The sequence below is a fragment of the Myotis lucifugus genome, unplaced genomic scaffold, assembly GCF_000147115.1.
Source record: "Myotis lucifugus unplaced genomic scaffold, Myoluc2.0 scaffold_20, whole genome shotgun sequence".
Taxonomy (NCBI): Eukaryota; Metazoa; Chordata; class Mammalia; order Chiroptera; family Vespertilionidae; genus Myotis; species Myotis lucifugus.
Genome location: NW_005871068.1, coordinates 10,329,807 through 10,349,821, shown reverse-complemented (window position 1 = coordinate 10,349,821; position 20,015 = coordinate 10,329,807). Strand labels below are relative to the sequence as shown.

The 20,015-nt window shown below is 41.6% G+C and overlaps 2 protein-coding genes across 3 annotated transcripts in view; one reads left to right on the top strand and one right to left on the bottom strand.

Annotated features, from left to right (window-relative positions):
• The window catches only part of DMD (dystrophin), a 2,279,750-nt gene that overhangs the window by 415,147 nt on the left and 1,844,588 nt on the right, over window positions 1-20,015 (top strand). The gene's annotated exons all lie outside the window — the stretch shown is intronic.
• Window positions 12,512-14,656, bottom strand: LOC102424367 (E3 ubiquitin-protein ligase TRIM41-like). Of its 2 annotated transcripts, XM_006085658.3 has the most exons (3): window positions 14,489-14,656; window positions 13,175-14,449; window positions 12,512-12,627 (listed from the first exon to the last, which is right to left on the bottom strand). In XM_006085658.3, the coding sequence occupies exons 1-3, from the start codon at window positions 14,654-14,656 to the stop codon at window positions 12,559-12,561; spliced, it is 1,512 nt and encodes a 503-aa protein (XP_006085720.1). In that variant the 3' UTR covers window positions 12,512-12,558. The 2 variants fall into 2 exon arrangements, with proteins under 2 accessions (XP_006085720.1, XP_006085719.1); XM_006085657.3 differs by lacking the exon at window positions 12,512-12,627 and having other exon boundaries at window positions 12,758-14,449.

Sequence of the window (20,015 nt, the reverse complement as noted above, 5' to 3'; positions counted from 1 at the left end):
CATAATCAATGTTGAAATATTGGTAGTATCTTCATTAAAACCAGAAACACAACTATTAAATGCTCTTTCTTAGTATTATTCTTGATATTCTAGCCAATGAACTATGCCAAATAAAAGTAATGAGAAGTATAAGTACTGGGGGAAAAACAAGTTATTCATATTGGGTGTTATTGCCCACTTGGACCTACATGAATCAACACTGACAACTAAATAGTCATATAACTATTTAAGAAAAAAACCTAGAAATTATTAGATATTAATTAAATGCTAGCTTACCTGCATGCTAGTAACTATTTAGATGATCTGTTAGCAATCAAAGCTCTCATTTTCCACAGTAGAGTTTCAAAAGGTAAAATTATTATGAATGTATTTAGCATGGTACTTGAAGATATATAAAACTTTACTGAAAAACATAAAAGGATATTTGAATACATGGACAGATATATGCAATATTAATGAGAATATTAATATTTTGGACATATAATTTCTCACCAAATTAACCTAAAATATAATAGAAAAACACCAAAATTAAATTGAGAAAGGTACTAGTAGGGTTTTGGATATGACAAAAATTACTGTTAAGTTCATCTGACAGCAAGATAGATAGACTTCATTGGAAAATGTTGAAAAACGTAAATGCAAAACATCATTTGCCCTTCTCAATGTTAAAATGTAAAATAAAAATCCCACTAAAAGAACATACAAACAGCATAACACACTGAGAAAGTCCCAAAATACTATACTCAAGTATATATAATAAAAATGATATCTCAAATAAGTGGGTAAAGATATATTATCAAAGAAGTGGTTGTGGTAATCATATAAAAAGTCAGAATTCTGCTTTACCTAATGCAGTAGATTAATTTTCAGCTGGATAAAATATTCAAATATAATAACCTTAAGATTCCCAAAGAACAGAGGAACAAAAAGTAAATATTTCTACAATGGGATGATGGAAAATATTTCTCTAGAAGTGACAACAGAATAAAAAAGTAAATGGAAAATACACAGATATTTTTATTTTACACATATTTTTTTTAAATCTGTACATAAAAAACCCCCAAGAAACTGAAATTGAATCTTACAAATCAATTAAGGAAAGAAAATGTACTGCCTATTTAAAAAAAATATATAGAGGAAAGAATTGATATAAAATCCAGAGGCATGTGAGAAAATGTTCAACCTTACTTATACCCAAATAAATGAAAATAAAAATAACTTGTCTTTTTTTAATCTTGTACACTGACAAGAGACTGAATTGGTATATTTCAGGGGAGCATTTTTGTAACATCCATCAGAATCCTGAACAGTGTGCATCCACTTGACTGAGCAATTGCATTTCTAGAGAATCATCCAAAGGAATACTTAAGTCTATGTGCAAAGATTGAATAATACAAATATTTTTTGTTATTTTTATAATGAAAAATGAAAGCCACACAATGACCATCAGGAGAAGACTTTTTTTAAAAAAATTATGGCACATCTGTGAAGAAGGTAAATTTAAAATAAAGTTTTAGAAGCAATTTCATTGATATTAAAAGTATTCCAAACATATAAGCGAAAAAAAGACCATAATATGCAGTATGCATATGTATAATGTTATCGTATAATCTCATTTATATGAGTATATATCAAAATACAAATCTTTAGTATCTCTGGGAAGTGGATTTATATATAATTTTAATTTTCTCATTTTTTTTAAAATATATTTTATTAATAAGTGTAAAATTGTTTGAAGCAATGTTTTTAACTTTAGTTCAATATTATCTCCAGATATGTTCACCTAAAAATAAAAGGCCAAAGTCAAAGGCAACAAGGGTTTATTTGAGGTCCAAAATAATAGCTATTTGGGAAGCACTGATCCTTCAGTCCGCAGGCCGACGCTCTATCCACTGAGCCAAACCGGTTTCGGCAATTTTCTCATTTTTTGTTTATCAGGATGCGTATTAATAAGTGTAAAATTGTTTGAAGCAATGTTTTTAACTTTAGTTCAATATTATCTCCAGATATGTTCACCTAAAAATAAAAGGCCAAAGTCAAAGGCAACAAGGGTTTATTTGAGGTCCAAAATAATAGCTATTTGGGAAGCACTGATTCAGGCAGAAACCCAAATAGTGTTCTGAATAGGAGGTGAAGGCAGAAGTATTTATGAGAAAGGGAAGGGGAACAATTACATGAATAGAAGGAAGGAATTTCTATGGTTGCACATAAGCTAACATAGTGATGCTAATTCTAAAGAATGTCTTTAATTTTCAGTCCAGTAGTCAGAATGTCTGCTTTCCTGTTAGCTTTACAAAGAGTTGTTTGGAATACGATGTTGCTTTAAGCTCAGTCCAAAGGTTATTTTGCCCAGTTATAATATTCCAAAGTTTTGAGAGTAAGATGACGGGGCAGTTCCTTTGGGATGCAGCATCCACTCCATAAATTCATTTATTTAAATGCTAGAGGCCCAGTCCACGAAATTTGTGCACGGATAGGGTCCCTAGGCCTGGCCAGTGATCAGGGCTGGCCAGGGCCTTTTTTCCTCCAGGTGCCGGCTGCCAGCCAGGGCCTTCCTTCATTCCGTGCTGCTCCCTGGTGGTCACCACATGTCATAGCGAGTGGTCGCTCCTGGTCAAACTCCCCAGGGGGCAATTCGCATATTAGTCTTTTTTATATAAGATACTGTGTCCTCTACTTGTCATTCTTCAGAGGCAGATACTTTGAGTTATTTTATTTTTTTAATGCTTACCTTTTTCAAATCTTTAATAATATTTTCCTATCACTAACCTTTGATTTTATCTCTTTTTCATTATCTATGGTCTTTCTCCTATGAGAGATGAAAAAAATAACTCATTTTCATCATACTCCACATACTTCTATCAATTACTTTCTCATTTAAAAAAATATATATTTTATTGATCTTTTACAGAGAGGAAGGGAGAGAGATAGAGAGTTAGAAACATCGATGAGAGAGACATCGACCAGCTGCCTCCTGCACATCTCCTACTGGGGATGTGCCCGCAACCCAGGTACATGCCCTTGACCGGAATCGAACCTGGGACCTTTCAGTCCGCAGGCCGACGCTCTATCCACTGAGCCAAACCGGTTTCGGCTACTTTCTCATTTTAAATGTTATTCGTAAATCTTTATTTTCTTTCAACAGTATCTTTAAATTCCTCACATGGTAAATAGAGATTTTGATGGCCTTACATGTTTCTTCACTTCTATTGACTTTCTTCTCCCAATTCTATAAACCCTATTATTAATTTTATATCGAGTTGCTTTTCTTCTTTGTTCTCTAACTATAATTAAATCTCTTGTGTTTTGTCAAAGAGTCATTGTAAAAATTTAAAGCATAAACAGTGTGCACATTATTATGGTACCATACATATAGTTTATTGTAGAGCCAACTATGTTGGGCTTACTTTTCCTTTCCTACAGTTTCAATGGCAGGTTACTTTCAAGTTCTTATGGATTCTCTTTTCTTTGTTCCACTAATCTCTCAAATTCAAAAACAATACAGATGTTACTAAGTCTTCTGTGCCTTGAGCTCCCAAATCTCTTCTCTTTCTCTCTATCTCTCTCTCTCTCTCTCTCTCTCTCTCTCTCTCTCCCCCCCCCCCCCCAGTATCTTTCTGGAGCTTGTGCACTCCCACATACACACTTCTGAGGAGGTAAGAGAAAAAGAGAGATCCTATTAAATGGACAGAAAGAAGGCAAGTTCTTTGGGAATACTCATACTTTAATATTGTCTTATCATATAGCTTTTGGAAGAATTTTTTGTTTTTTGGTGTTGGTTTAGGGTATTGATTAATTTTTAACCACCTTATTTTTAAAATGGTAAAGACTTTGTTTTTTAGAACAGTTTTTGTTTCACAGCAAAATTAAGGGGAAGGTACAGAGAGTTCCCATATATCTCCTGCCACTACACATGCATAAACTCTCCTTTTTTAACATCTCCCACCAGAGTGGTACGCTTCTTATAATTGATGAACCTACGTTGACACGTCATAATTACTCAAAGTCCATAGTCTACATTAGGGTTCATTCTTGTTATTATATAGTCAGTAGGTTTGGATAAATGTATAACGAAGTGTATCTATCATTATAGTATCATACAGAGCGTTTTCACTGCCCCCAAAATTCTCTGTGCTGTGCCTATTTATCCTTCCACCTCCCACACCCCAAACTCTGACATTTTTACTATAGTTTTGCCTTTTCCAGAGTGTCATATAGTTAGAAGCAGACAGCATGCAGCTTTTTTTTCAGGTTGGCTTGTTACTAATATGCATTTAAGCTTCCTCCATGTTGTTACATGGCTTGATAGCTCCTTTATTTTTAGCGCTGAATAATGTTCCATTGTCTGGAAGTACCTGACTTTATTTATCCTTTCACCTACTGAAGGACACCTTGGTTGCTTCCAAAAGTTGGCAATTATAAATAAAGGTACTATAAACATCTCTGTAGGTTTTTGTGTAGCCATAAATGTTCAACTCCTTTGGGTAAATACCAAGGAGCATGGCTGCTGGGTCACATAGTAAGAGTACGTTTCACTGTGTAAGAAGCCTCCAACCATCTTCCCGAAGCAGCTGTACCATTTTGCATTTCCACCAGCAATGAATAGAGTTCCTGTTGCTCCATGTCCTCACCAGCATTTGGTGTTGTCAGTGTTCCAGATTTTGAAACACCCAACCTTTAGTAATGTCTTATCGCATCATATTCCTTTGGGGGGATTTTGTGACATTTTGTAGTTTGTTTGTTTTTTCCTTCTTTTTTCTGGTGTGCTGCAGAGTAGGGAAGAAGAAAAAGAGTCAAACACCTTGTTGCAAATCTGGAGTCTAAGGAGAAATATTGGAAGAATGTTTATAAATAGAGAGATATATAATGTTGAATTTAATGTATCAACTATATGATGCCTAATGTAGACTCTTTGCTGTTACTGCCAAATTCTCAGTAAACATCTACCACAGTATAAAAGACTGACTAAGAAAAATATATAGTTAGTAGCCAATTATTTTATGTGTATACAAGAGAAACCAATAATAGATCATTTCCATGTAACAAAGACAATGACAGAATTTATGTTGGAGAAAGAGGAGAGAGAAGAAAAATTGCAGACCTTTGGAAATGATAAGGCTAGTTTTCTTTTCCTTAGGAAAGGTGCTTATCAGTTGGCAGCAAGCAGAGGCCAGTGTCAATGTCTACTAACCAAAGATTACCAGGATACACCTATTAGTCACCCCCCTCCCCACAAACACACACTCATACACCCAAAACAAAGAAACCTCATAGCTTCATTTAGCTTGCTGCATCAAGTAAGAATTCACTCTATGGGAGTCATGGGGCATTTCAGTAAAAGAGTGAGGATGGGTGTGGTTATTACAGGATTTAGGCAGTTGTTGAGGGATTCTAAAGAGGGTTTTTGGAAGCAGAAGTAAATTCTGAATTGCATGTTGCAACAGGCAGAGGCAATGTTGTATTGGGTATTTTAATTTTTTTAAGAGATGGGAGGCTGCCCGGCCTGCATTGCCCAGTGGTTGAGCATCGACCTATGAACCAGGAGGCCACAGTTCGATTCCCAGTCAGGGCACATGCCAGGGTTGTGAGCTCAATCCCCAGTAGCGGGGGCGGGGTGCAGGAGGCAGCTGATAGATGATTCTCTCTCATCATTGATGTTTCTATCCCTCTCTCCCTCTCCCTTCCTCTCTGAAATCAATAAAAATATATATTTTTAAAAAGAGGTGGAAGGGTTAAGAAGGGGCTAGAATTGTCATTGGTAGAGGAACTAAACTAAGTTTTCTTAGTCAAGAGAGGGGATGGACTGTTTAATGATTTTCTTTGTTGAGACCTGGTCTTATCTCTGCCTAATTCCAGACATAGTCAGGGTGGCCTTCTCTGGACATTATTTCTCATGAATGCTATTTATGTTTGGTTGGGAACAGCACAGTCTAGCTGCCAGCAAGGCTGTTTTTCACATTAACAGTCCCTCCTTTGGGCTAAGGTAAGATAAGGTCAGTCCAAAGGACTTTGATCTATGAGGTCCAGGTCTGCATAAGTCAGAGAATTCTGCCCTTGAACAGCTGGATCAGTCATTAAGGGAATAATTTTGGTTGTTCAAGTTTGCATCGGGAGGTAGTGGCAGTTTACTCAGATGTTTTTGGGACAAGCTGTTCCTGCTTTGTGTCTGTTAGTGTCCTTTGATGGTGCTTACATTTCAGTTATGTGTTTTCCCTGTTCCAGCTTTTCTGAACAGCTGCAGATGTGTGGTCTTAGCTTCAGTCCCCTCCAGTACAGATCCCGAGGCGAGGCGACAGCTTGTGTAGTTCACTGTAGAAAGTTCTTCCTTTTAGCAAAGGCAGCCCAACTGCCCCAGGTGCCCACCTGAGGGTCTGCAGAAGATCCACCCCAAATGGTCCACATGGGACCCAGGAGAAGGGGATCTTTATCCACAGGCCTATCTCCCATGGACCCGGGTCCAGGTGTGGGGATTTACCAGAATGAGTGTTCCCCATTGGTGTCTCTATCCCTGGCAGATGTTAAGCATTTCACTAGTATGTGAGGGATAAATGAGTTTTCAAAGACCTATATGACAACCCTGTTAGCAGGACTACATTGTCTCATCTGGATACAGCAAAAATACTTAGACCTGACAAAACTTGCATGGCTATACCCAGTTGCCCCTCACTTCTTAGACCTTCTGTTAGTAATTTCTACATTTTAAAAATAAGTTCCAAACATCATAGCCTTTTCTCCAAATATTATACATATCAAAGATGGATAGGTCTATGAAGAAACACGGTGCTATTCCTGGCATCATCCTGCAGGATTTCTCTCCTATGTCCCAAACTCTGAGAGTGAGGGATGAGCTGGAGTTCTGACTGGTTCTATCAGGCTGAAGAATCTAAAGACCCTCTCTGCCATTGTGGGTAAAGACCCTGAGCGAGGCCACCATCTCTCTGCAGTCTAAAAACACTCTCAGCCCAATAATAATAATGACATCGAAAAGAGAGGCTAGCTTGATCTTGCTTTAATGCCATTGAATTGGCTGCACACCTTCCACCATCAGGATAACATACCTATTTTTAGCAATATAACTCCAGCAAAACTCTGGACAGTAAAGCTCAAGCATTCAGCAGGTTAAGAAAGACCGGCCCTTAGAGCCCAAAGTGTGATGATTGAAACTGGCAATGTACATCATGGCCAGACCAGTTTCTCCCTTGTTCAAAATACTGTTCTATTTGTGAGCAATTTTCTTCCACTTCAAACTCTTTCATAATTCTTCCTCCTGTTGTAATTTGACCATCCGCTAATCATTTCTGAGATGGAAACACATTTCTAAGTGAAAAACTTTTGAAGAGCTGATTAAGCAGAGAGTGGGTTTATTTTTCTAATTTCTTGTCAAATGGTTAATAGAATTGCCAAGGAAGTACTATTTCAAAGTCTGAAAAACTATATATGAAAAAAAAAATTTTGTGGAAACTAAATATATTGGGCCAGATGGAGGTTTATATCTCAGTAATTAAAGTGAAAAAAGTGCAGCCCTGGTGGGTGTGGCTCAGTTGGTTGGGCATCATCCTGTGCATCAAAAGGTTGCTGGGTTTGATTCCCAGTCAGGGCACATGCTCAGGTTGTTGGCTCAATTCATGGTAGGGGGTATGTGGGAGGCAGCTGATATGTTCTGCTCTCACACTGATATTTCTCTCTCTTTCTCCCTGTCCCTTCCTCTCTCTAAAAAGTAATAAAAATCTTTTAAAAATAAAAATAAAGTGAAAAAAGTACAACATAAAACATATATGTTGCCCCAAATAATATTTACATAAATGATTTAATAGTCAATAAAAGTTCAGTACAACTCTTTTCAAGTAAAAGGGATAGTTGGAGATATGGGTTCTAGCCTTGGATCTTCTATTTACTAGCTAAGCAACCTTGTGTAAACCACATGGTGTCTACATGTTCCATCAAATTTGGGTCCATTTATAGCAAAATTGATAGAAATCAGATCAAGAAATACAAAGAACGAAGAAGTTTTATTTGAAGAAGAGAATAGCAATGTGAATGGGACACCGAAAAGGTCAGATATTACTCTGGCTGATATTATCTACCATAGCTTCTATCTAGCCTCCTTTACAGCTCAAGGGACTATCTAATAAAGTGTACTTTGTGGTCTCTGTAGCAAAAACAACACTCATAAGGAGTCATCCATGAGCAAGACTAGCTAAGACTTTCCTGTCTTTGAAGTTGAGTGAGAAACCAGCAATTAGCTCCAAATTACATCTCACATAAATTTAAAATAGAATATACATATGGTTTACAGCTCTTACTGAATCCAATTTCATCCTTTAATATGAAGCTTTGTCCTTTCTTGGTTTCTCTCTGGACTTGTTATAGTGGTGTTTGTTTGTTTGTTTGTTTGTTATTTAATATTGTTCTAAGCTAAAACAAATTTAAACATTTAGTAAAACTTTACTGTTCATCATTATTGTTCAATGCCATTTTTAGATTTGAGTAGAAGAATCTATAATAATAAAAGCATAATATGCTAATTAGACCAGAAGTCCTTCCAGACATCCTTCCAGGATGAAGCCAGGGCTGCAGCCACGGAATTGAGGCAGCTGCTGTGGCTGCGAGGGAGGGAGGAGGCAGCTGCCCCCGGCTGCGAAAGCCTATTCTTGCATGAATTTTGTGCATTGGGGCTCTAGTTTTATATATATATATATAAAAGCCAAGTGACTGGAATGATGGAACAACCAGAACGACTGGTCACTATGACGCACTGTGCAGCCAAACAGCTTGATCAGGGCCCTGATCAGCCCCCACAACCACCCACAGCCCTCCACCAGCCAGCCCCATCCCCAATCGCCCCCCCCCCCAATCAGGGGCAGGGCTTGCCGGCCAACCTCCTGTGTCCCCTCCCCCCTGCTGGCCCAGCCCCCATTGGCCCCCATCGGGGCCGGCCAGCTGTACCCTACCCGTTCACAAATTCATGCACTATGCCTCTACTGTGTAATAAACTATGCAGAATCACTGAAATTATACAATTTCATACGTCATTCATGCTTATATATTTTGCTCTTACAAGAAAAAGGGAAATGCTGCACAAAACTATCTCAACTGTTTTTGTTTCACTTTTTTCATATGTGCATGTTTTATTGGCACTCTCTACTTTTAGCTAACTGATCAGTAAGGGAGGACAAAAAGCAAGAAAAGGAAATTAAAGTTGGGTTGCCCAATGTTTTCCTTTCCTTCTATGTCATCATTTTCTGTATAAGTGGTTGCCTAGTGCAAGTAAGGAACACAAGAAAGGATATGGTAGGGATTTGGGGCCATTAGTGTTTCTAAGAATGCTATTGCCTTCTTTCTACATTCAGAGTAAGCTTTGATGCACGTGGGGAACCTTGGCCTTTCATGGCTGTCTATGCCCCTGCTTATTATATACTTATCCTATACTAGCGTGGAGTCTCATGCATTGTGGTTCTACAAGAATTTTGTTCTCATGGGATATTGCAAAAGACAACTATGAATGGAGCAGCAAGGAATGGTGAATGCATATATCACATTCATCTTCTCTCCTCAAGTGCATGCTCCATTGCCCCATGCAACTTCACATATAAAACATAAATTCAGATATATATATATATATATATATATATATATATATATATATATATATAAAATTATTAAAAATTTCAGGATGGCAACAGAATTGCACTGAACCAAGAGCAATGCTCTTCTGAATACAGGGCCCTATATGACAACACAGGTCACATGCCCATAAAGCCAGCTCTTTTGAAGTATCAAAATTTTATGTGAAATGCTGTGACCACTAAAATGAACCAACTTTTCTGGACCTTCTCAGAACCCTTACTATGTCTATATGCTTCAGAATCTCCAAAAGTAATAGAAAATTTAGCCTTCGCAATCTTCAGGAGACAAATTGAGAAAACCTCAGGTGGATCATCCTTTCCCTACTAAACTTCTTGGCTTTGCCACTATGCATTCCAGGGATGACCACAGACTGATTCATGCTAATCAAACATCCCAGAGATTTATGGATGTATCACCCAAGTGTCAATGTGATGGACAATGAAAAACATGACTGACTGCCTACTAGTTCAAATTTCTGTACTGCATATCAATAGATAACCACCCCCAATACATGCACACGCACATACATTAAGCCATCTAATCAGGAAGCTAATTTATAATTGAAAGTTTATTTAGTTAGTGCACAATTTAAACAGAGGGAGACAAATATTAATTAAGTAGCAAAGGTTTTTCCAACACAGATACCTGTAAGTGAACTGCCTATTTCCATTTGTGATCATAAATATATACATTCATTTTATACAGTATGAAAAATATGAAATCACCCATAACCTAACACCTCTGTGCTAGGCACATGGCAACTATGCTTTCTCTGCTCTTTAATAACCATTAGCTTTTTATTGAATATTTTTAACATCAGTATTTTCTGATTTTGCCAGAGGTTATATCCTCTTCTCTTAAGTGTGGTACATTTCTTAACCAATCATTTCAAACTTTATTTCTATCATTTATTTTTGTAAGTATCAAAAATTGAACCTTTTACATTTGTAATACCTTAACTAATAAAGAATTTTTAAAAAATTGAACCTTTTAGGAAGTATATTATTATTTGATTTGTGGCTTGCACGGTAGCTATATTCTACACATAGAAAAATGTTCTAGTTTTAAATATAATAGAAATTGGGTTGACTGAGTACAGACCAAAAATAAAATTCTGTCTACCCATTTTTTAAATAGCCAAGTACAATTCAAAATAAAAAACAGCCTTAATAATTTTTTTAAACTCTTATGTAATTTATTAATTCTACAGTAACTGGACTAGGTAGTAGCTAAAACCTGTTACATTCCCAATGATGCCCAATGAGCTGTGGGAAATAAATAGGTGGATACAGTCCAGTTGACAGAAAATAGTTGTCTGTTACTGACTTGTCTGAGAGGAAATGAACACTTGCATTTATTAGGGACAGAGTATAAACTGTTCTTCACTGAAGCATTTCTAAAAGTTCTATGCTCCTTTGAATACTGATAAGGACTCTGAAATTAAAGGTAAAACATGCAAGTTATCTGGACTATCACAGGTTATTTTATTAGCTGCTGGTATTTTTTATTCCTTATATAATTATGATTTTCCCAGGCTCCAAACCCAGTAAATTCTATAACCTCTATTTCATAAAAAATTATCAACAAAGTAGTATATAATTTCCTTTAAAACGTTTAAATCAGTAGACAATCAGAATTAGTGTGAGTTTTACAGGAGTATGTCTCAAACTTGGCTACATTGGAGCTCTTACAAATAATTATGCCTGGGTCTTATTCCAGAGATTCTGACTTAAGAGGTTTGTAATACCAGCATCTGGATTTTCTTATTTTTTTCCAAATAAAACTTTTTTAAATTTATTTCCACAACCCAACTTCCCTTTCCTCCAGGAACGTAAATTGACCTGGGCCATCAAAGCACAGGGCAAAAGCTGATAAATGACACAAGGCAAAGGGTAATTAGAAAAATAGATTATACCAGTGATGGCGAACCTTTTGAGCTTGGCGTGTCACCATTTTGAAAAACCCTAACTTAACTCTGGTGCCGTGTCACATATAGAAATTTTTTGATATTTGCAACCATAGTAAAACAAAGTCTTATATTTTGATATTTATTTTATATATTTACATGCCATTTAACAAAGAAAAATCAACCGCCCTGACCGGTTTGGCTCAGTGGATAGAGCGTCGGCCTGTGGACTGAAAGGTCCCAGGTTCGATTCCGGTCGGGGGCATGTGCCTTGGTTGCGGGCACATCCCCAGTGGGAGGTGTGCAAGAGGCAGCTGATCGATGTTTCTCTCTCATCGATGTTTCTAACTCTCTATCCCTCTCTCTTCTTCTGTGAAAAATCAATAAAATATATTAAAGAAAAAGAAAAATCAACCAAAAAAAATGAGTTTGCCTGTCACCTCTGACACGTGTGTCATAGGTTCGCCATCACTGGATTATACCTAAGGCTCTCCTAGGGACCTAAATCCTGCACCCCATCAGAGCTCATCGAATGAAACGGAAGACATGAGAGGATGGAAACATGAAACTCCAGTGAACAAAGGGGGAAAGAGTATGGCAGTGAAAAGGGTAGGGTGTGGTTTGCTGGGGAAAGGGGTGAGAAAATAATTTACCCGGGGGGGTGCGATATAATGATATGTGGTTTCAATCATGTCAACCACTCTGGATCTCACTGAAACTAAATTCTGGCCAGTCTGTGGAGGTAGAAATTGGGATAGAAGAAAGTTTGGAAGCCTTCCTTCCCTAGAGGAGATGGTTATTATCCAGCTCTACCTTTTGCCCAGCCTGCCTCCCCTCAAAAATCCTCCAAATTCCATAGCTATAACTTCCATCAGAAAATGGAATTGGAATGGGGAGGGTCGTGAGTCCTGCCCAAATCCTCCAGCCTGGGGACTGGTATGAAGGTTGAAGAGCAGGCAAGTTAATAAAATAAAATATCCCCTCCCTTACTCAAACTCGGTCCCTGGGTGGACAGGAAGGGAAGACTAGGTAGCTGTTATCAGGGACCCATGCAGATGAGGCAGAGCTGGAGGCCAGAAAGGTTCCTTAAGCTCCTACAGGGAAAATTGGGGTCAAGGAAGAGCAGGAAGCAATGCAGAAAATTTTGGGAGCCTTTCAAGCTCCAAAACTTGGACCACCCTCCGCCAGTGATGACCAGAGGGGCCCCAGCGGGTGGTAAGCTGATCAAGGGCACAGCTTGATTTGGGTACCCTTGGAGAACACCCGGAAGAAAGGGAAGACGCGCTCACCCAGAAAGGCAGCTGAAAAGGTGTGCACGTGGGCCAGAGTCTCTGCATTGTAGAAGTCCAGGCGCCCAGCCTCATAGTCCAGGTACACACCAAAGCGCCGTGGTTTCTCATGTGGGCTCAGCAGCGTCCGCTCCGTCGAACTCTGTGCCTGGTAACCGTTGCCATTGGTGCCCACACACCACACTTCCCTCTGGAGCAGGGGCTGCTGGGGTAGGTGGAGGTGGCGGTGATGGCCAGAGAAAGAACTGGCATCCCCGGTGCCCACAGAGGAATCCCCAGAGCCCATCTCCTCATGATGAGATGATTCTCGGGCAACACCCACGGCCCAACCCTGCTGCCCATCCACCTCTACCTCCCAGTAGTGCCGGCCAGAGCGGAAGCCCTGGGCCCCCAGCACGCAGCAGTCGGCCGAGAAACACTTGGAATGGTCAGCAACCTCCTGCCGCCGTTCTGCCAGGTGGACCCACCGGCGATCAGGAGACAGCATCAGGGCCGGGTGAGCCGTGTCGGGGTCCAGTGTCAGGTCCACTCGAACAGCCTGACAGAACATCCGGCTCATTTTCCTCACGATGGTGTCTGTCAGGAAGTCATGGCTGTGGGGTTGACACCGGTCAGGGGACCAGACCTCTGGGGGCTGCAGCTGTATCTTTTCACACCTATTGAAAGTCTCCTTGATGTCCTGAAGCGGCGGCGGCAGGGCCCCCTGCTGGCTCCGTTCCTGGGCCTCATATAGCAGGCAGCTCAGCTGGGTAGCCTGCTCAGCCAGAAGACTGGCCGATGCTTCCGCCCGGCCCAGCTGGGCTTCGCACATCTCTCGAAGGCGGTGCTCCAGCCTTGCCTGCTCTTCAGTCAGAAACCTTGTCAGCCGTCCAAACTCTGAGGCCACAGCTGCCAGCTCTGACTTCATCTGGCTGTTCAGCTTGGCCACCCGCCTCTCCTCCTTGGCTTTCAACTTCTGCACCATCTCCAAGTGCTTTCTTAGAGGTTCCACATGCCCCTGCAGTTTGGCCTGGTACTCCTGCACCACCTCCTCCAATGTCACCACGCTGTGCTGCTTGTGGTCCCAGGATTCTCGGCACAGCACACAGATGGCCTCTTCGTCCACCTCACAGAAGAGCGTCTGGGCCTCTCGGTGTTTGGGACAAATGCGCTGCTCATTCCTATGGCTGCCCCGACCCGGTGTGGGGTGCATATTCCGAATCACCTCCACCATGTTGGCCAGCTGCAGGTTGGGGCGGAAGTTCCTGCTGGGAAAGCTCTTCCGGCACTGGGGGCACGTGAAGCACTGCCGAGGATCTAGACGCGGGTCCCGCAGCACTTCCACATCCTCCTCCAGCACTTCTTCTTCGGCCTCCTCGACCTCCACCCCCAGGTCGTCGTGGTCGTGGTCGTGGTCGCCGTCGCCATCGTCGTCGTCGTCCTCCCTCACATAGTCCATGTTGTCCCAGTCGGACCCGCCCATGTTCCCGGTGCCGAACACTCTTTCCTCCTCCTCCTCAACCTCTTCCTCCAAGTCGCCCTCATAGTTTTCATCCCTCATGGGGGTGTCCCCGCCCCCACCGGCCCCCGCAGCCTCCACTTCCTCCTCTTCTCCTCCATTTTCCTCCTCCTCCTCCTCCTCCTCCTCCTCCTCCTCCTCCTCCTCCTCCTCCGGATGTAACTCGACCCGGCCTCCCTCATCTTCCTCTCCCCACAGCTGGGTCACACACGCTCGGCAGAAGTTGTGCCCGCAGCCGATGGACACGGGGTCCCTGAAGTAATCGAGGCAGATGGCGCACACAGCCTCCTCCTGCAGAGTCTGCACGGGGTTGGGTGCCTTGGAACCGGCAGCCATCTTAGTGTCCACTCAGCTGGTGTAAAAGGTGGGGGGCGGGGGTCTTCCCTCTCAGACGCCCTGACGACCCGGCCCCACCCCCAGTCCTGCCTCTTCACAACTTGCCTCAGGCGCAGGTAGAGAAATGTCCTTCCGTCAACCGACTCTCCACACAGTTCCCTTCGCCGAGACGACAAGCGTGTCTCTGCCACGGGAGACGACACAGAGGACCGCTAGCGCCGAGCCCCTCAGGTGGCCCTGAGTGCAAATCGCCGCCCAACGCTCTCTGGGCCGCCTCAGAAGCCCCGCTCCTCACTTCCTGGCTCCGCCCCCTCACATCCGGTCTCCCTCCCAACACTTCCGGTACCTACAAGCCACTCAATGATCCGCCCCAGAGAGCTCGACAGGAAATGATGAGGAGACGCTCTAGCATTCACTCGGGAAGAGGGCGGGAGGGCTAGGACAATGGAGGTTCGCATCTCTGTGGTGCGGGGGCGGGAGCAATGCAGAGGAAGCGGAAAGACCGGCCACTCCCAGCCCCCGCCCCTGGGGATAAATTTCAGGAGACTATGGAACCCTTCATGGCCCAGCGCCATCCTTCCGGCCCCGCACCAAAGATGGCAGCAAGCACTCCTCACAGCTGATGCCAGAAGCAGAGGGGCAGCATCTGGATTTTCAAAGTTCCCCAGGTGGTTCTAATATGCATCCAAGATTGAGAAACACTATAAAATGAAGAGAATTCAGGGGTCACAGAAAAGCCACTCCACTGCATTACCCAACTTCTTTAAATCACCATCATAACCCCAAAACAAATTATTGATAGTCCCAGAGGTGATGGGTAGCTACTTTACTGCAAGAAATCAGTACAATATTGATTACCTCATTAGTTACTATTGGCTGCTATCATGTAAAGAGAGACTCTTCATGTGCAGATATGGATTATGTAAATGTGTTCGTAAAACAGTAGCATGGCCAACTTCCTCCATCCATCCAGTAGCTCCATTGAGGCACCAGAAACGGTGCTTTAAGTGTGTTTACTTTGGCAAATCTCTGGTAGTATTGATGCCAAAATGTCCTGTTCGGGTCTGAGTTTGTTGTCTCTCAAAATCAAAGAGTGAGTTCACGGACAAAGAGATGAGCGAATGCAAAGTTTTATTAGAGAAGGCAAAGTAACAAAGCTCTCTGTAGCAGAGAGGGGTCCCCAGCAACTTGCTGCTGAAGCTTCTTTGTCTAGGGGTTAATATGTGCCCTGCTAACTTCCCATTGGTAGGTTCAAAGAATTCTGCTCTAGCAATATCCACACATTTTAAGCAGGGTTCCAGCTTATTTACCCGGCCCCATGTGTCTAGCCTAGGATCAGGGCCCTTTGTTCCTGTAATTTTACTAGTAGATGGGACGGGGTATGGTTTCTGCTCCCGCCTGCAGGGTCTAGCTCAGTGATGGCAAACCTTTTGAGCTCAGCGTGTCAGCATTTTGAAAAACCCTAACTTAACTCGTGCCAATATAGAAATTTTTTGATATTTGCAACCATAGTAAAACAAAGATTTATATTTTTGATATTTATTTTATATATTTAAATGCTATTTAACAAAGAAAAATCAAACAAAAAAATGAGTTCACGTGTCACCTCTGACACGCGTGTCATAGGTTCACCATCACTGGTACTAGCTGCACCTCCCGTGTTCCCATCCCTAATTGCCTAGCTGCCTCTAATTCCTCAGTGTTTGCTCTGTCCAGGCTTTAGAAACAAAAGGATTGTATAAAAGAACAACCAACAAAACATTAGATAAACTCAGGGGGGAAAAAATTTTGTGTCATGTGTAAAGTATTTCCTTCTGACCTTTCCCATCCACTCGCCATTCTTCCCTGCCCTATGTGGTGCCCCAGAGGCTGCCCTTTAAGAACTGCATCCCAAAGTTCCCTTGACCTCTCTAGTTTCTCTTTGAGAGACCTGGAAGGAGCTCAGTGGGTGGGAAAAGAATAGAGTATTTGTTTTCCTGGCTCTTGGAGGAGCTCCATAGATCAGCTATGATCCTCTACCGAAGACCTGTTACACAGCTCTCTGTTGCTTCTCTAGTGGTTCTGGCTCTCGATTCTGGGAGCCTCCTTTCCCAGCTTAACCCCTTAGGTTGAAGGTCAACTCTGGGGTTAAAAATCAAGCCTTGTAGATCTTCCTAATTCTGTCCATGTCTCTGCTGATAACCCCTTTATTAAACTTTTCTCAGAAATCCCTTGATTGAGAAACCTATTTTTGTCCTGCCAGGCCCCTGATTAAGTTGTTTTGGGAGAATTTGCACACACTACCCTCTTATGACGTCAATATGTACATTACACATTAACTCACCTGAGAATAACCACTTCTCTTAGTTATCGAATTTCACATTTTTGACAATGTAAACTTTTCTGTGCAACACCGAAACACCCAGTGATCGCGTTACCAGAGAATTAACCTCCCCGGTCACTCGTGGGAGTGAGGTGGAGGTTCTTGGGGCACCACTGAAAGAAGCATTTTCAGAAACCCCCACAGGAGGATGGCATGTGGAAGATTTTATTTGCATTGAGCTACATTTTTCTGAGTCCAATGTCCCATTTCCTCCAAGCCAGTCCTGGAAGGAAGGGTGGCTGGGAGTTCAGCAGAGCCAGAAACAAGGCCAGTGTCCAGAGCTTCCGTTCCATGTTGCAGCCGGGTGTGGTTCAGCTTCAGGCCAGACTAAAGCCTATTAGTCCATGTGTGGAGTCCAACATGGCCAAGAGCCATGTGGGCAGAGGGGAGCTTGCCCCTGCTATGGACTCACAGGAGTCAGGTGCCCTGGAGCTGAGAGAGAGAGAGAGAGAGAGAGAGAGAGAGAGAGAGAGAGAGAGAGAGAAAGAGAGAGAGAAGGAAACTTCCTTTCTTTGAAAGTTTAGTTATTTAGATTTTGGACGCTTGCAGTGGCACCCATCCTGGCCACTGACTTGCTTTGAGGTGTGATTGATGGGCAAACAGGTAGGTAAGTCACTCAGACCTTACTAGGCATATTCTAAACTGCCTTTGTTCAGTCCCTTCCCCCATCAAAAAGCAGGGAACAGACTTGGAGAGTGTTACATGCAGCTTTTGACAAGGCTGTATGAAGCATGCCTATATTATGTGGTCTCCCCTTTCACTCCTTTCCTGTTAAATAATAACCAGGTTATGACAACAGCATTGGTTGTAGAACTCATTTTTTGCAAACTCTTGCAGAACTACTTTATGGAGAAGTAGGAGATTCAAATTATCATAGACAAAAATATCTCAGATACAAGCACCAGCAATGATTCTTTCATATATAGTTTTCTCCCACCAAAAACTAGGACTAGGTACAAGTCTTCTAGGTAACATTTCAGGATTTTACTGTCATAAAGGTTGCTACGGCACCAAAACCTTTGGGAGAAGAGTATCCCCAATTTCTCCCTGCCTACACTTTGGGCCGCACTCTCTTCTCTTATCTAATTATTTGAGAGACTCATGTAATGGCCAGCTAGCTTTTTGGGAAATTTTAAGTCTGGAAATAAAAGAGGAAGAGAAACAGAGTACAAAGAAATGAAGGTAACAATCCTGTGAATTACAAGTCAAGTGGGGTATTTCTGGATGCTTTGTAGAAAGGGTTGCAGGCATAGCCGTAGCTTGTGCTAAATGAAGATGAGAGGTAAAAATTGGGGGTTAAAAATGCTCTATGCCCCTTTATGATGCGTTTAAGAGATTCAAGTGGAGGTGTGAAGTAGAATCTGTACTTGCTGGACTGAGTTCTTTTGACAATACCAAGAATAGAACATATGTGAAACTTTATATGAATTTCAAGAACTTAATAAGATTTCTTAAATCTCACTACTTCCTCTTTTTTTTTTTTTTGTCTATTACTAACGCCTTTCTCCATGCCCACTTCCATTCCCCAATGATTGTTTACATTTAATGCTGCCAGGGAGGAAAAAAAATTTTCTTCTACCCTTCTAGGATATTTGCTTGGTCTAATAGCAGAAATAACATATGACAGATTAAGAGGAGACAAAAATTATGTACATACAGGAACCACATAAGAATATGAGGCCACCCTAACCGGATTGGCTCAGTGGATAGAGCATTGGCCTGCGGACTCGAGGATCCCGGGTTTGATTCTGGTCAAGGGCATATACCTTGGTTGCGGGCACATCCCCAGTAGGGAGTGTGCAGGAGGCAGCTGATCGATGTTTCTCTCTCATCGATGTTTCTAGCTCTCTATCCCTCTCCCTTCCTCTCTGTAAAAAATCAATAAAATATATATATAAAAAAAAAGAATATGAGGCCCAGGGATAAGTCAGGCAAGTAAGGCTTATAAGCCATCATGAGCTAAGGAGAAAAGGTTAGGGGCCTGGGACTTCAAAGTGGAGGAAGACACTTTACAGGAAAATGGGAAGAGCAGCTATTTGGTTCACAAATACTGGTATGTGCCAAGCCATGCAGAGATAATGGGATTCAGAGAGGACTATGAACAAGCAGGCCTTGCTAAGTCCCCCCACAGTCTATCACACTTAGCCCATATTCTATGTAGTTATGTCGGATATCTCTTCCTTCTATAGGCCCTCTATATAAATTCTTGTAGGCAGTTAAGGGGGAGATGAAAAAGAAAAACTTCCTGAGTCTTCTGTTTTTTAAAAATAATCAGCCTAAAATAATCCCCAAAGAGACAGTTTGGAGTGGCAAATTTTGCTCCCCTGCAGTTCTTTCTAGTTAAATCATTAAAATGAGGTTTGTGAACTACTCATAACAGGAAGGAAGTAATGGAAGCTGAGATGATAGTGATCCAGTCATAGCTGCTAATTGATGAAGAATTTCACAGAAAATGAGATTTAAAAAGGTATACCATTTAATAATAGTAGTTGTCTTGAGGGGGGTAGTAATTAAAAAAAATTTGTGTTCTACTGTTCTTTCCAACTTTCTTTAATGAGTATTTATGCCTTCCATGTTCAGAAAAAAATAAGGTTAAAAATTAACTAAAAAATAAATTTATACTGGGCCAGGGAGGGGTCCAGGAAATTCATAGCTATGATCTTTATAATGGCAAATGAATGTGTTATGGTCATACTATCGATTAGTATATAGCAGTGTACTAGTAAGTGAATGAACTACAGCCACATGTAAGAACACAGAAGAAGAGGAAGAGGAGGAGGAGGAGGAGGAGGAGGAGGAGGAGGAGGAGGGGGGGGAGGAGGAGGAAGGAGGAGGACGAAGGAGGAGGAGGAAGAGGAGGAGGAAGGCAAGAAGAAAGAACATAAGAAGGAAGAAGAAGAAGACCCAAACACTTTCATTTATCAGTCATTCAACAACTATTTTGTTAAAGGTCCAACAGTATATATTTTTAAGTTTGAGGGCTATATGATATCTATT